We start from the raw sequence: 12,104 nt of genomic DNA, 5'->3' as shown, positions 1-12,104 counted from the left end.
TATAGCGCACTACCACTCCAAGGAGCATCTTGGCGCCTTGACTCGTACAGCTGAAAGATGGTCACAGCTTAACTGTCCTCAATCAGCAGGCAGAAGTTAAACACGTGTTTTACAGACTGAGTCCGCCAGGCTATAGATCCAAGTTTTAAGAGATTTCCTAAACTTCTGTTCAGAAGTGATTGCGCGGAGTTGCTGGGGCAGTTTATTCCATGCCTTTGCACCTATTCTATTCTGGAATACCATGACTAATTTACAAGCAACTTCCTACCCAGCATTCAGGGATTTGCATGAATTATGTGCTGTGGACTGTCTGAAGCAAAAACAACAATTGATGGACAGAATGCAGAACAATGTCATACATTCACCCCAGTACAGAGATCTGGGCCTAAATCCATCATTTTTTTGCACTCCACACCACCCCAGGTCAGACATGGCCATATGCAAATCAGCCTTGACCCTGTGCCTCATGGGAACAGTCCAGCCCGAACTGCCAAGCCATGTCTTCCCTGGACCGGAATCAAGCATCCCAGGACCGGTTTCTGGCTATCAGCCGTCTTCAGCCAGGATAGCTTGACTCCAGTGGTGTGGAGAGCACGGGACTCATATCTGAGCATACCCGTACCACTTGGGGTGACAAATGCAAAAACAACAATTGATGGACAGAATGCAGAACAATGTCATACATTCACCCCAGTACAGAGATCTGGGCCTAAATCCATCGATTTTTTGCACTCCACACCACCCCAGTTCAGACATGGCCATATGCAAATCAGCCATGACCCTGTGCCTCATGGGAACAGTCCAGCCCGAACTGCCAAGCCATGTCTTCCCTGGACCGGAATCAAGCATCCCAGGACCGGTTTCTGGCTATCAGCCGTCTTCAGCCAGGATAGCTTGACTCCAGTGGTGTGGAGAGCATATCATTATATCAATGGGAGACTTTCCGATTGACGATAAACAGGTAGGTAAATATCCACTAGTCAGGAAACTTCTCAAAGGTATTAGATTATCCCTTACCTGAGAACCAAGGACTTCTAGACTGTGGGATGTAAACAGAGTCCTGAATCTATTGTTCTCCTGGCCACAAAATATGTACATAAGAAAGAACTTTCAGGCACACTGGCAACTGTGACATCTGACACTCTTCAATGTCTGGTATCCTGTAGAAGAGTGTCAAATGTCAGGGCATTAGATATGTCTGTTAGAATGTTTAGTGCAGATGAAGTTACTTTTAATGTATTATGGAATACCATGACTAATTTACAAGCAACTTCCTACCCAGCATTCAGGGATTTGCATGAATTATGTGCTGTGGACTGTAGAGTGCGACTGAAGACCTTATACCTTCAGGAGAACGTCAAATCCAATATCCGCCAGGAAATCTTTCAACACAGTCTCTTCCACTACTATTGCAAGGTGGGTAAACTGGATTATGCTGGAGGCAGGCATTGATTTTGAAGCCCACTCAGTGAGAGGTGCTATTGCTTCTAACGCCTTCCCTTCAGGTGCACCACGCTGTGGTGTATCTACCCTCTTTGGTGGGGAGTAAGCTTTAAACTTGCATCATCCTCACATCTGGTCTTGATGTAGAATGAAAACTTCTCAAGCTACCATGAAGGAAAGTTTCAGTGCTATTATGGTCACTGAGGCAAGGTATAGCTTGCCTCACACAGAAGTGCATAATCTGATTCCCACCCATTTCAAAATGTACTAATATGGTAAATGGATACAGAATACAGAGGCGTCTAATATCCTTGTTCTATTATAGGTAATCCCTTTGTCTATTTTTGGAAGTACATTGTATCAGAATATGTGACTTCAATTTGTTGCATGCCATGTGTGCTTTCTTTGTCATGGCTAATAACAGTAGCTCGTGCCCTTGCTAGGAAATGCCCAGAATAAGGAATTACGATTTGTGTTACAGCATGTCATACAAAGAAAGAGGGGGCACAGGAAGCTCACAAGACTCTCTAAGTGATAGGAGCGAGAGGATTGGCTGGAACTCATGTTTCTTTCTCAGTGTTCTTGAGAAATGTAGTTTATGTTTGGCTTGACCTTAAGATGTAGCTGGAGAGAATAAATAGAAAGGTAATATATTATCTTTACCCGAGTCCCACACAGAAATAAAACTTAAATACATTTTTCATTCTTTTTCCTATGCTAGGAAATTTGAAATCAAATGCATTTCTTGTGAAGGTAAGTAGTCACATAGATTTTTGCCTGTCATAATTTTTCAGATGTGAACATTTTCTCTTAAATATATTTTTAAAAGGGAACATGCTGAGTGACACAAAAACATGTAGCAGTTTACATGCAAAGGAAAGTGATACTGTACAATCTCTGTACTCGGTATGCTGACAAACATTGTAAATTAATTCCTGCATATGTGCATATTTTGTCAAAGCTAACTCTTTACTTACCGTCTTTGCTTTTCTTGACAGAAGTGGGTTTTGAAATAGCTGACGTCTTGTACAAGAAGCCCCGATGCACTACAGGCTGCATTATCTCGTCATATACCCTTGCCTTTTCGGGATCATCCAACGATAAGGTCTCTGACAAAAATGAAGGTAAAAAAAAATCAAAATATAATTCTAGCCATCAAAGTTACAGAAAAATACTACAGCAGTACCATATTGTGATACATAGAGGAAATATTGCCATATAGTCGGCTGGATGCAGTCACATGCAAACACAACAGTGTCATGCTAATGTGTACAGTGATTAGTAAACGCTAATAGCATAATTTTAATGTTTTACACCCTGCATTTCACTAATATAGTTGTAGACTATTCTTATTCGTAAAGTGACAAATAAACATTGCAGTTGAGGTTTTCTACTCAGAATCAGGACTGTTGAATGCTACAGAGGGATTTCTGAATCATGAAAGTGGGTCACAACAACAAAGGATGACACCAAAGAGCCAACTATAATTACATTTTTCTACAAAACCTCACACATGTTGAGGATGATTTGCAAATTCAGAGATATGACCCAGGTGGCCACCCAAAACCAGGAGGGGCTCATCTGTCAACACTGTGAGCTCTGGGTGGGGAAGAGAGAGCATTCTGATGCTGACCCAATTGCGGTCTATGAGCCACCACTGCAGGACTTTTACAGTTCCCACCAATATCTGAATTAAGGTCGAGCGATTTCCCTGTTGCTGCACCCACTGGGTCTTCCAAGTTCCACTGCAGAGCTCATATAGGCCAACAGGCATGTTTTATCAACAGGATGCAGGAGGCCATGAGACCCAGCAGCCTCTGAGTCAGTCTCACCAAAAAGGAGCGCCTGTGAAGGGCTTAGCCAAGGGCCTGAGCAGGACAGACACCAGTGTGGGCTTCATTAAAGGGTAGTTAGGGTTCTGAATGAGATACCCTGAGCTGAAGCACCTCAACCGTGACCACTGTTATGTCCAGGACCTTAGCCACCATTCTCCCACCATCGCAAAAGAAGCCCCTTCCTCCATAGCTACTGTGGGAGGAAAGAGGAGTCCAGTGATTTGTGAGGTGTCCAGACCACTGGCATCCGCCAGGTGTGCGTACCAGTTGTCAATGGCAATGGACGCTGCTCGGGGGTCAGTGTAGGTATAGGGATCCTAAAATCCCCACCACTCATGCTTCTCAGAAGGCCCTTCAGGGAAATAGGGATCAATCTACAGTTCAGGCCATGTGGGCCAGTCCAATGCAAGAACTGACATTGTGCGATGCAGGTCCAGCTCCATATCAGAGTTGGAAATCACGTGGGGTTTAGCGTCGCCGATGTGTGTCAACGGCCTTAAGAACGGGGCCACTTTATTAGTCCCCAGAGGAGGTTGTGAAGCAGCGGCTGAGGCCCTGTCAAAAAGCCTTATGAACCCATGGGGCCTGAGAGTATTCCAGAGGGGCTCTGCTGCCCAAATATGGGGCTCATGGCCTCATAAAATTCTTGGAGTTGGGCGGATGTCGATCCAGGGAACACAGGGAAGCACAGAGCAGTCCCAGGTTGATGACAGCTGGCTGCACAGGAACAACCTGTGAGCAAGGCCTTGATTTGGGGAATTATTTTTTTGTGTTGTCGGAAGAATGGAAGCAACGTGCAGAAGTCAAAGAGTGCCTAGACTTCTTGGACTCTTTATTGTGGGACTTATCTGAAGAAATCCGGAAGTGCGATGAGGACCGGCATGAGCAACTCTAGAATCGGTCCCAAAAACCTCCCACGCAAAAGGGACCTGGTGAGTTGTGGAGTCACAAGGCCAAGTGCTTCATGGTCCACGTACAGATGGCTTTGAGGTTCATGGTCCTGCACTCTGTGCATGGCATGGAGTCATGGTCCCTCTCCAGTCGCCAGAGACACACCAAGTGGGGGGTCAATGACAGGCTCCAGAAGGTCGTGTAGGTTTTTTCAGGGACATCTGACGAAAAATGGAAAAGACACACTTAGTAGTCAACAAAATGTAAAAAAAAAATCCTGTCAAAAAGTGACTGGGGGGGGTGTCTGGATCTGTGCTGATGGCACGGAAAAGGAGGACTGAGGTCAGCATACTAAGGTGGTGCCTACAACACTATGCAGAGCATCCCCAAACCACCTACCAATGTGCAGGGGACTGCTGAAATTTTTTCCAGATCCAGTCTGATGCCTGTGGAATATTCTAAGGTAAGGAATCTGCAACTAGAAGTCTCTATCACGTTATATGTACCAATCTATGTGCCTTTTGACAAGCATATGCAAAACAACAGTTGATGGACAGAATGCAGAACAATGTCATACATTCACCCCAGTACAGAGATCTGGGCCTAAATCCATCATTTTTTTGCACTCCACACCACTCCAGTTCAGACATGGCTATATGCAAATCAGCCTTGACCCTGTGCCTCATGGGAACAGTCCAGCCCGAACTGCCAAGCCATGTCTTTCCTGGACCGGAATCAAGCATCCTAGGACCGGTTTCTGGCTATCAGCCGTCTTCAGCCAGGATAGCTTGATTCCAGTGGAGTGGAGAGCACGGGACTCACGTCTGAGCATACCCATCCCACTCGGGGTGACAAATGCAAAACAACAGTTGATGGAGAGAATGCAGAACAATCTATGTGCCTTTTGACAAGCATATGCTGTTGTCTTTAGAATCGAATGAAAGTTTGCTATTTTGAGTTTGTCTTTAGTATAAAGAGGACCTAAACCACCATTTGAACCTAACACGTTCTTTGTTTGGATCATCTTGGCTTTTTTAAAGTGCGATGCATGAAGTAGTGCAGGGCAGGAAGTTGGAAGGAGAGCCAGTATAAATATGGATTTGGCAGGTGAACGCCTCCGCTTTCAGTACTGTCATGAAGGATTTCCAATTTTATAAAGATAGAAGACTCTTCAGCTTGTTGGCAAGGTTCTTTGCTCGAATCTGGAGATCAATATTGAATAGAGAGATTGCCCTATTATTTGCACAGCTATTGAGATAATTTTCTGATTTAAGGATTCTTGCCTTATTAGCCTGCAGTACTGGGGAGGAGCTATCCTGCATTTCACTGAACGGTTTCGATAACATGTGGACCAATTAATGCTTGTTAATCTTATAACATGTGGCAGAGTAGAAGTCTATCCGAGGAGCCTTGGAGGAAGAGAGTGTGCCAATTACCTGCCCTAGTTCTTCTTCTGCGATATATTCTGATATGGGAGCTGCCACTACTCGGGTGGGATTGGGCAGTGTGATCTGGCAGAAAAACTCTATTTCTCAGGGCTTTTTTGACATATAAAACAGATCACAAAATGAGCAAAAGGTTTGTAAAATGTCTGTGGGGTGCGTAACAGTCCCCCCTGGTCATTTCTAAGTGCTACTATGCTTGCCTCTTGTTAAATCTGTAATCTCCCGGCTTTTCCCCTCTCTCATAGTGTCTTAAAACTGAAATACGATGTTTCTTCCTGGGAGGTGCACATTTTGTTGAGCCCAAATTTCCTTTGTAAGAGTTCTTTAAGTGTAACTTGGAAGTGCATCTTATTGTAACTTAACAGGTCGTTCTAGTTCTATTTGGGGTGCTGTGGGATGCAGTTTTGTAGTCTCCGACTCTCACATTATTTCACCTCGAAATGTATGCCATGCCCGCTTACCAAAGTATCTGGGTGGAGGATACAGTGCTTTGTTTATCTTGAAAGTAAATGGTTACCATCATTTGGACTTTGCCTTTGGCCCCTACAGCTTTAAACATGGAGGTACTGAACTGCAATTGCCCTAGGGGTTGAGTTAATATGCCTAAAGCGAGCTACAGTATTATTGCATAATGGTCTGTTTGGTATAATTGTCACATTCCTGATAAGTGAAAGAAGGAAGGGGGGTTTTGAGGTAGAAATCAATTCTGGTATGGGTACCAGGCAGAAAGGATGTGAAAATATAGTCATGTTTATGAGAATGTGTCAAACCTCCAGGGGACTGTTAACGATTAGTCTTTCAGCATATATCTCTGTCTCTATGTTTAATAAACGTAGGGTGATCCCTCTGTGTTCCCTGAGCAATAACTTGGTTCGGTTATGGAGAAAAGGATATGATCCAGGGCCCTAAGAAAGATATCATTGGCTCCTCTTGGTGCTTAGGCTGATCCTAGAACCAGTGTTTACCCTTGAGTGTGGGCCTTTATATGAGTATGTAATGCCCTTCTGGGTTAGTCAATATCTTAAGGGCTCTAAGGGCAGCCCCCTACCGACCAGGATAGCCACTTCTACTTTGCGTTACATTCTAGCTGAGGGTGAATAATCACCTGACCTGGGACCTCCACACATATGGTATTCCCCTTCCCACCCAGTCTCTCCATCTGGGAACGGTGAGTTTCTTGAATCAAAGCTATGTCTGAAAGGCTCTTATTTAAGAGGGCTAACATTTTCCACCATTTTGCATAATATGTCAGGCTGTTAATGTTTAGGGAGCTCATTTTGTGGTTCCCATGTGGCTGGATTCAAGGGCTTAGTGTGCAGGTAGGAAGTGTGTGTGATAACATACAGGATTGAAATAGGAGAAAGGTAGCTGTCTTAGTATTGGTTCTCTCCGCCCAATGGGCCCACCTGGATGTAAGCAACAGTAAAGGTAATTAGCTCGCTTAATTGTGGTAGGTGGCTATGATGAAAAAAAGTGCTGATCATTTTGCCTAGACACCGTCGGGTAGTAGTGCGCGGTACAAATTAAAATTTCATTTTATTTAATTTAATTTCATAATTAAGGATTGAGCACTCTATATGAAGGGCTGTGGATGGCGTGAGTTGGAAATGAAAGTGTGATGGTATTCTTTCTGGACTATCACCTAGGGGAGTGAGGTTTTATTCCATGTGAAACTCGAGTGGGGTTTCAGAGTATCAGCTGTCACTGTGTAGTGTGTCCGCTGCCTGATGGAATGGCCAGCATTGTGTTTGGGATTTGGTAATGAATCAGGATGCCACTGGGTGTCATTTTAGGAATAGTTATCAACCTCCTGGTGTAAACGTATTATGTTTTGGAGTGGGGGAATAAGTTATGCAGTGCAGTCTATGTGTTACCCCTCGGCTCATCAGTCGTGGGCTGGTGGGCTGAAATGGTATGGGAGAATTCTGCAAGATGGCAGGGATAAGAGAATGCCAGGTAGGCAGACTGGTCTGCCCTGAGGGAGCGGTTATCTTGAAGTATGGTATTCTAGTGGAATCGGACATTTCTGCAACTTACATAGGTCTCCTTTAAGAGAGCACTTTAGCTGTTAACCTACCCACATCATATAGGATGGTCAAAGATTACATCTATATTAAGTAGGTTTGATAGGTAACGTGGACTTATCTCTCGTCAACGGTAGCCAGGTTTTATACTTTTGTTTTGGGCCAATAAACCATTACTTTGTAGCCTCCTCCAGATGCTCCCGCTCTTGGTGAGAGGAACAGTTTGGCTGAATCTCACCACCTGGTTTCGTAGGCAAGCAGGGGTCCCATGGTCGGATAGTGTCCATATCCAAAGAGGTAAGGAAATCAAGGAAAAGTTCAAGTTGACAAGGGTCCTCAAAGTCCCTACTTTGACCGACTCTGTTAATCATTCTCGCCAAGTCCAGTAGTTCCTAGCGAATGTCAAGGCATCTCATCCAAAGTCTAAGGGCTAGGAAGTGTTTCCATGTAAGCATGGTTTCTTGCTAAAAGTTTGGTTGAAGTAGATTTTGCGGTCCTTTAAAAGTAGTTTGCTTTCTTGTTTGGCCAGTCTGATGATTTTCCTTGCTTGCTGATGCAATAGGAAACATACTGTTATTTGGTGCAGTGTGCTACAGCTGTTGTTAAGTCCTTCCTGAATTATATCTGCCCTTTGTAACTCTAAAGGTGGCTGACAGTCTTGTTTGGTCAGGGCTGGTATGAAACAGAGCATGAATGTCATGATGTTGTCACCTTCCAGTCCCTCGGGTACTCCTGAACATAGGTTTTTCTGTTTAGTCTGTCCCCCAACAAGCTCACATTGGTTTGAATGTACCAGTGTTCCGGCTTCCAGGCTGTTGTAGTGACCAGTTTCTGTGCCATGTTGTTCACGTTATCGTCCATTACAGTGAGTCCAAAGTTGAAGGCTACTAGACCCGTCCATATCTAAATCTCCTCTCGTGATGTTGTGGAGGTGTTTTCCACCACCTAGGATGTACAGGTTCTGAAGTTCGATAGTTCTTAAAGTATAGTGTCTTGGGTGGATACTTGTGCTGCCTTGCCCAGGTCTTTCAAAGCTTTTTGCAAAATGTTGGTGAATGCCTCTGTGAACAGCAGTTGACGTGTAGATATAGGCATGCAATACTAGGGAGAGGGTCCTGCACTGAAAGAGGCAAGTGCATGGTTCTAGTACCCAAACAGGGGGTATCCGATGGGATCCTGTTGGGTCAAAATGTAGCACATGGAGAGGGCATTCAGGGAACTGAAGACCTCAATCTCTCTCAACTAAGGCAGTGAAGCTGTCACCTGAGATTTGAGACCCTTTTGACTGGTCACTAGAGAAGAAAGGAGCATTGGGGAGCCTCCAGGTATATATTTCTTCCACCTCTTATGACTCTGCAGCGACAGGTGGCAGATCTCAAGTAACTGAAATGACCTGAGGTGTTTATGGAAGCCTTGAATGGTGGTGATCCCTAGAGATTATGGGGCAGATTTATGTTAACTGGCGCATCCCGAGGGATGCGCCAGTTAACATGCGCCACAGTGCGCCACAGCTACGCCACCCATGGTGCGCCGCATTTATGATGCGGCGCACCATGGGGCAAAAATGGCACAGATGTGTCACGCATCTGTGCCGTAAAAGTGACGCATTGCTGGAGTTGTGTCGCAAGCGCGACGCAGCTCCAGCAAGGCTCGGGGGTGCCCTATCAGACCAATGCTGCATCAAGCCTTACGCCTGCTTCAAGCAGGCGCAGGGTTTTGACGCAGCATTGGCCTAAAAGTGACTGAGTGAAATCTTATAGATTTCACTCAGCCACTTTTGCGAGGCGCACCTGCCCCGGAACGCCCACCCTGCGCCGGAACGCCCACAAGCGGCGCAGGGCTTTACAACGTGACGCATCTGCCTGGATGCGTCACATTGTAAATCGGTCGTAGGGATGCGCCACGTTTACGCCACAGTTGCGTGACGCAAACGTGGCGCATACACAACATAAATCTGCCCCTAAGTCTTTGGTGATGCGCAGTGTTGGTGTTGGAAAGGTTTATAGTCTAGGAATGTGGGGGCACACTTCGCTCCTATGAGGATTCTGTTTATGATAGGTTAAGCAGTTAAATAAGAGGACTGTAGAGGAGAACGGCCTGAACAATGCGGGCAGAGTCACACGTGCCTTTCAAACGCAAGCGCTACCATGCTTGTCGTAACCAGGCATATGCATGTTTAAGGCAAAGGCATGGTCTAAATGCTGAGGTGGGCGGGCCCAGGAACAGAAAAGATCGGGAGAGGATGCGGTGGGGTAAGTGGGGCTGGGGATGGGTTTTGGGGTTGTGGGGGTAGTTTTTAAGGGTTGGGGTAGTTTTTAGGGCTCAGAGTTAGGGGGTCAGAGTTGTTTTTAAGGATGTGGGTTGGGACTGCTTTTAAGGCTCGTGGGTATCCAGTAATTTTTAGGGCTTGGGGAGGGGTTCAGGATAGTTTTTAGGGCTGGGGGGGGGAGAGGTGTCGGGGTAGTACTAGGGCTCAGGGAGGGTTGGGTTAATTTTTAGGACTCAGGGGAGTCGGGTATTTTTTAGGGCTCGGGTGGGCCGGGGTAGTGGAATCTTTACCCCACATCACTATACCAGTCATGCCTTTACCACGAAATTGCATGGTAAAGGCATACGTGGTAGAGGCACGCATGATTTAGCCATCCGTGCCTCTGTCATACAACCCCAAAAAGATGTACGAGCAAAACCATGCAAGGCCAGAGCAGCCCTGCAGGAATTCATTGTGGTCCACATGGAGCGGGGGTTTTACCGCTGGATGCTAAAAGCACTGGCACGTCTGAGGTTCTGAAAAGGAACATCAGTCTATGAGGTTTAGAGCAGTGGGCCAGGAGAGTTTCAGTTGATCCTCTCTGGAGCACTGTGGTAAGGATTCATGTGCTGTTACTGTTGAGCACTCAATGCAGTGAGTTTTCCCAGGTTGCTCTGCCCTTTGCCTTGCCTCTGCCAGAGAAAATGCTGTAGGCATGAGGTGTGGGGAAAGCATCTCCGCTCGCTGAAGTCCCTCATGTCAACAGTCAGGTTGTCAGGGCTTATACCATGCAATGTCACATGTCACAGTGCTTCCCTGCATCAGGCTTAGCTTTTACCTTCTTGGGTCATAAAGCGATGACCCCGGGCCCTCTGAAGTGAGTTTTAATCTAGCACTTATGCCAGCCTTAGTGGAGCTCTATTAAAAAGCCACCATCTCTCTTGGTGGCTAGCTAAGTCCCCTTATCTGTCACACTTTGTATGATTTATTCTTAAAGGCCTTTACGCAATTATTGTTTAATTCAATTTCTCTCTACAGAGTTAAAATGCAAACAAATGCATTGAACATAAGGGTGATAAAGAAATGAGGAAAGTTACTTTCCTGTACCTACAGTTCTGCAGCACTGGTACTCTCACAGATTAACATGTGAGAATAATTCCCTATTCTCGAGCAGGTAGCACCACAGTGACACTAGTTGCCCCAGAACAGCAACTATAATACAAACACAGCCTGGAAGGGCTTCAACATTGTCACTTTAGTAGCACTCACTGAAAAACTCAAGTGCCTAAAAAGCACTAACGAGAGAGGAATTGGACCATAGAACCACTGCCAAACTGCAAAATGCCTACCCCTCAAAAAGTCTCTATATGGCAGAAAATAAATCTGCCAAAGGCCACAGTGGGTTATCTACTTAGCCATCTGTGTCCCCTGCCATCTTTCAAGATATATGGCCTTCGAATCTGACCCAGGTTTACCCAGATTATCTCTGGCACCAACATCATCTCTGCTACCGTCTAACAATCTCACTGTTGGCAACCACTCTACTGAAAATACTGTTGAGATAAAAGTAATGACACCGTCAACATCAGTTAAGACCACACAATTGAAGTCCAAAACACCATCAATGGAAATACTACCCTGTCAACAGCAGCACTGATAAAGAAATCTACTATGTCTTTCAAAATCAATCTAGTATTAGAGTAGAGCATTCGGTCATTGCCACTGCCCGAACACATCTCAAGTACGGTGTCACCCAAACCAATATCCAAACTGTTGGCAATAGAGGAATCTGACGATGAAATTCCATTTGGCACTTCCTACAGTCCAACTCTGTTGAAAGTGTCTTAATACTACACAGCTATTTGTTCCCAGTTGCCCAACATGAAATATTTCAAGCGTATGAAAATATCAAATGCTAGAGAATATATTTAATTGAGCCATATTTTGAGCTTCAGGAAAATTTGAGATACTAACAAAATATTGTGGCAGTTTATTTTCTGTAAATTTATGTAACTTTCATAGACTAGGAGCTGAGCAGAAAATGACACATTACTGCTCACAATAAACATCATGAGCACAATGACTTATGCACTGTCAGTGCAATTTTCCCTATAAGATTGATTCTAGCCTTAAAAATACCACCACATTATTGCTGGCACAGTGCTATCAATAGTTTGTCAACAGTGCAGCAGATCAGATGCAGTGGGGCACTGGGATA

The 12,104-nt window shown here is 45.1% G+C and overlaps 1 protein-coding gene across 3 annotated transcripts in view; it reads right to left on the bottom strand.

The window, feature by feature from the left end:
• Window positions 1-12,104, bottom strand: part of ARAP3 (ArfGAP with RhoGAP domain, ankyrin repeat and PH domain 3) — a 541,910-nt gene that overhangs the window by 218,904 nt on the left and 310,902 nt on the right. For all 3 annotated transcript variants that reach the window (XM_086931355.1, XM_086931357.1, XM_086931356.1), the window contains exon 15: window positions 2,421-2,552. In XM_086931355.1, coding sequence (XP_086787481.1) covers window positions 2,421-2,552 — 132 coding nt within the window. The remainder of the gene's footprint in view (window positions 1-2,420; window positions 2,553-12,104) is intronic.

Source organism: Lissotriton vulgaris, chromosome 7 (genome assembly GCF_964263255.1).
Source record: "Lissotriton vulgaris chromosome 7, aLisVul1.2, whole genome shotgun sequence".
Classification (NCBI taxonomy): domain Eukaryota; kingdom Metazoa; phylum Chordata; class Amphibia; order Caudata; family Salamandridae; genus Lissotriton; species Lissotriton vulgaris.
This window is presented reverse-complemented; position numbering and strand designations above follow the sequence as displayed.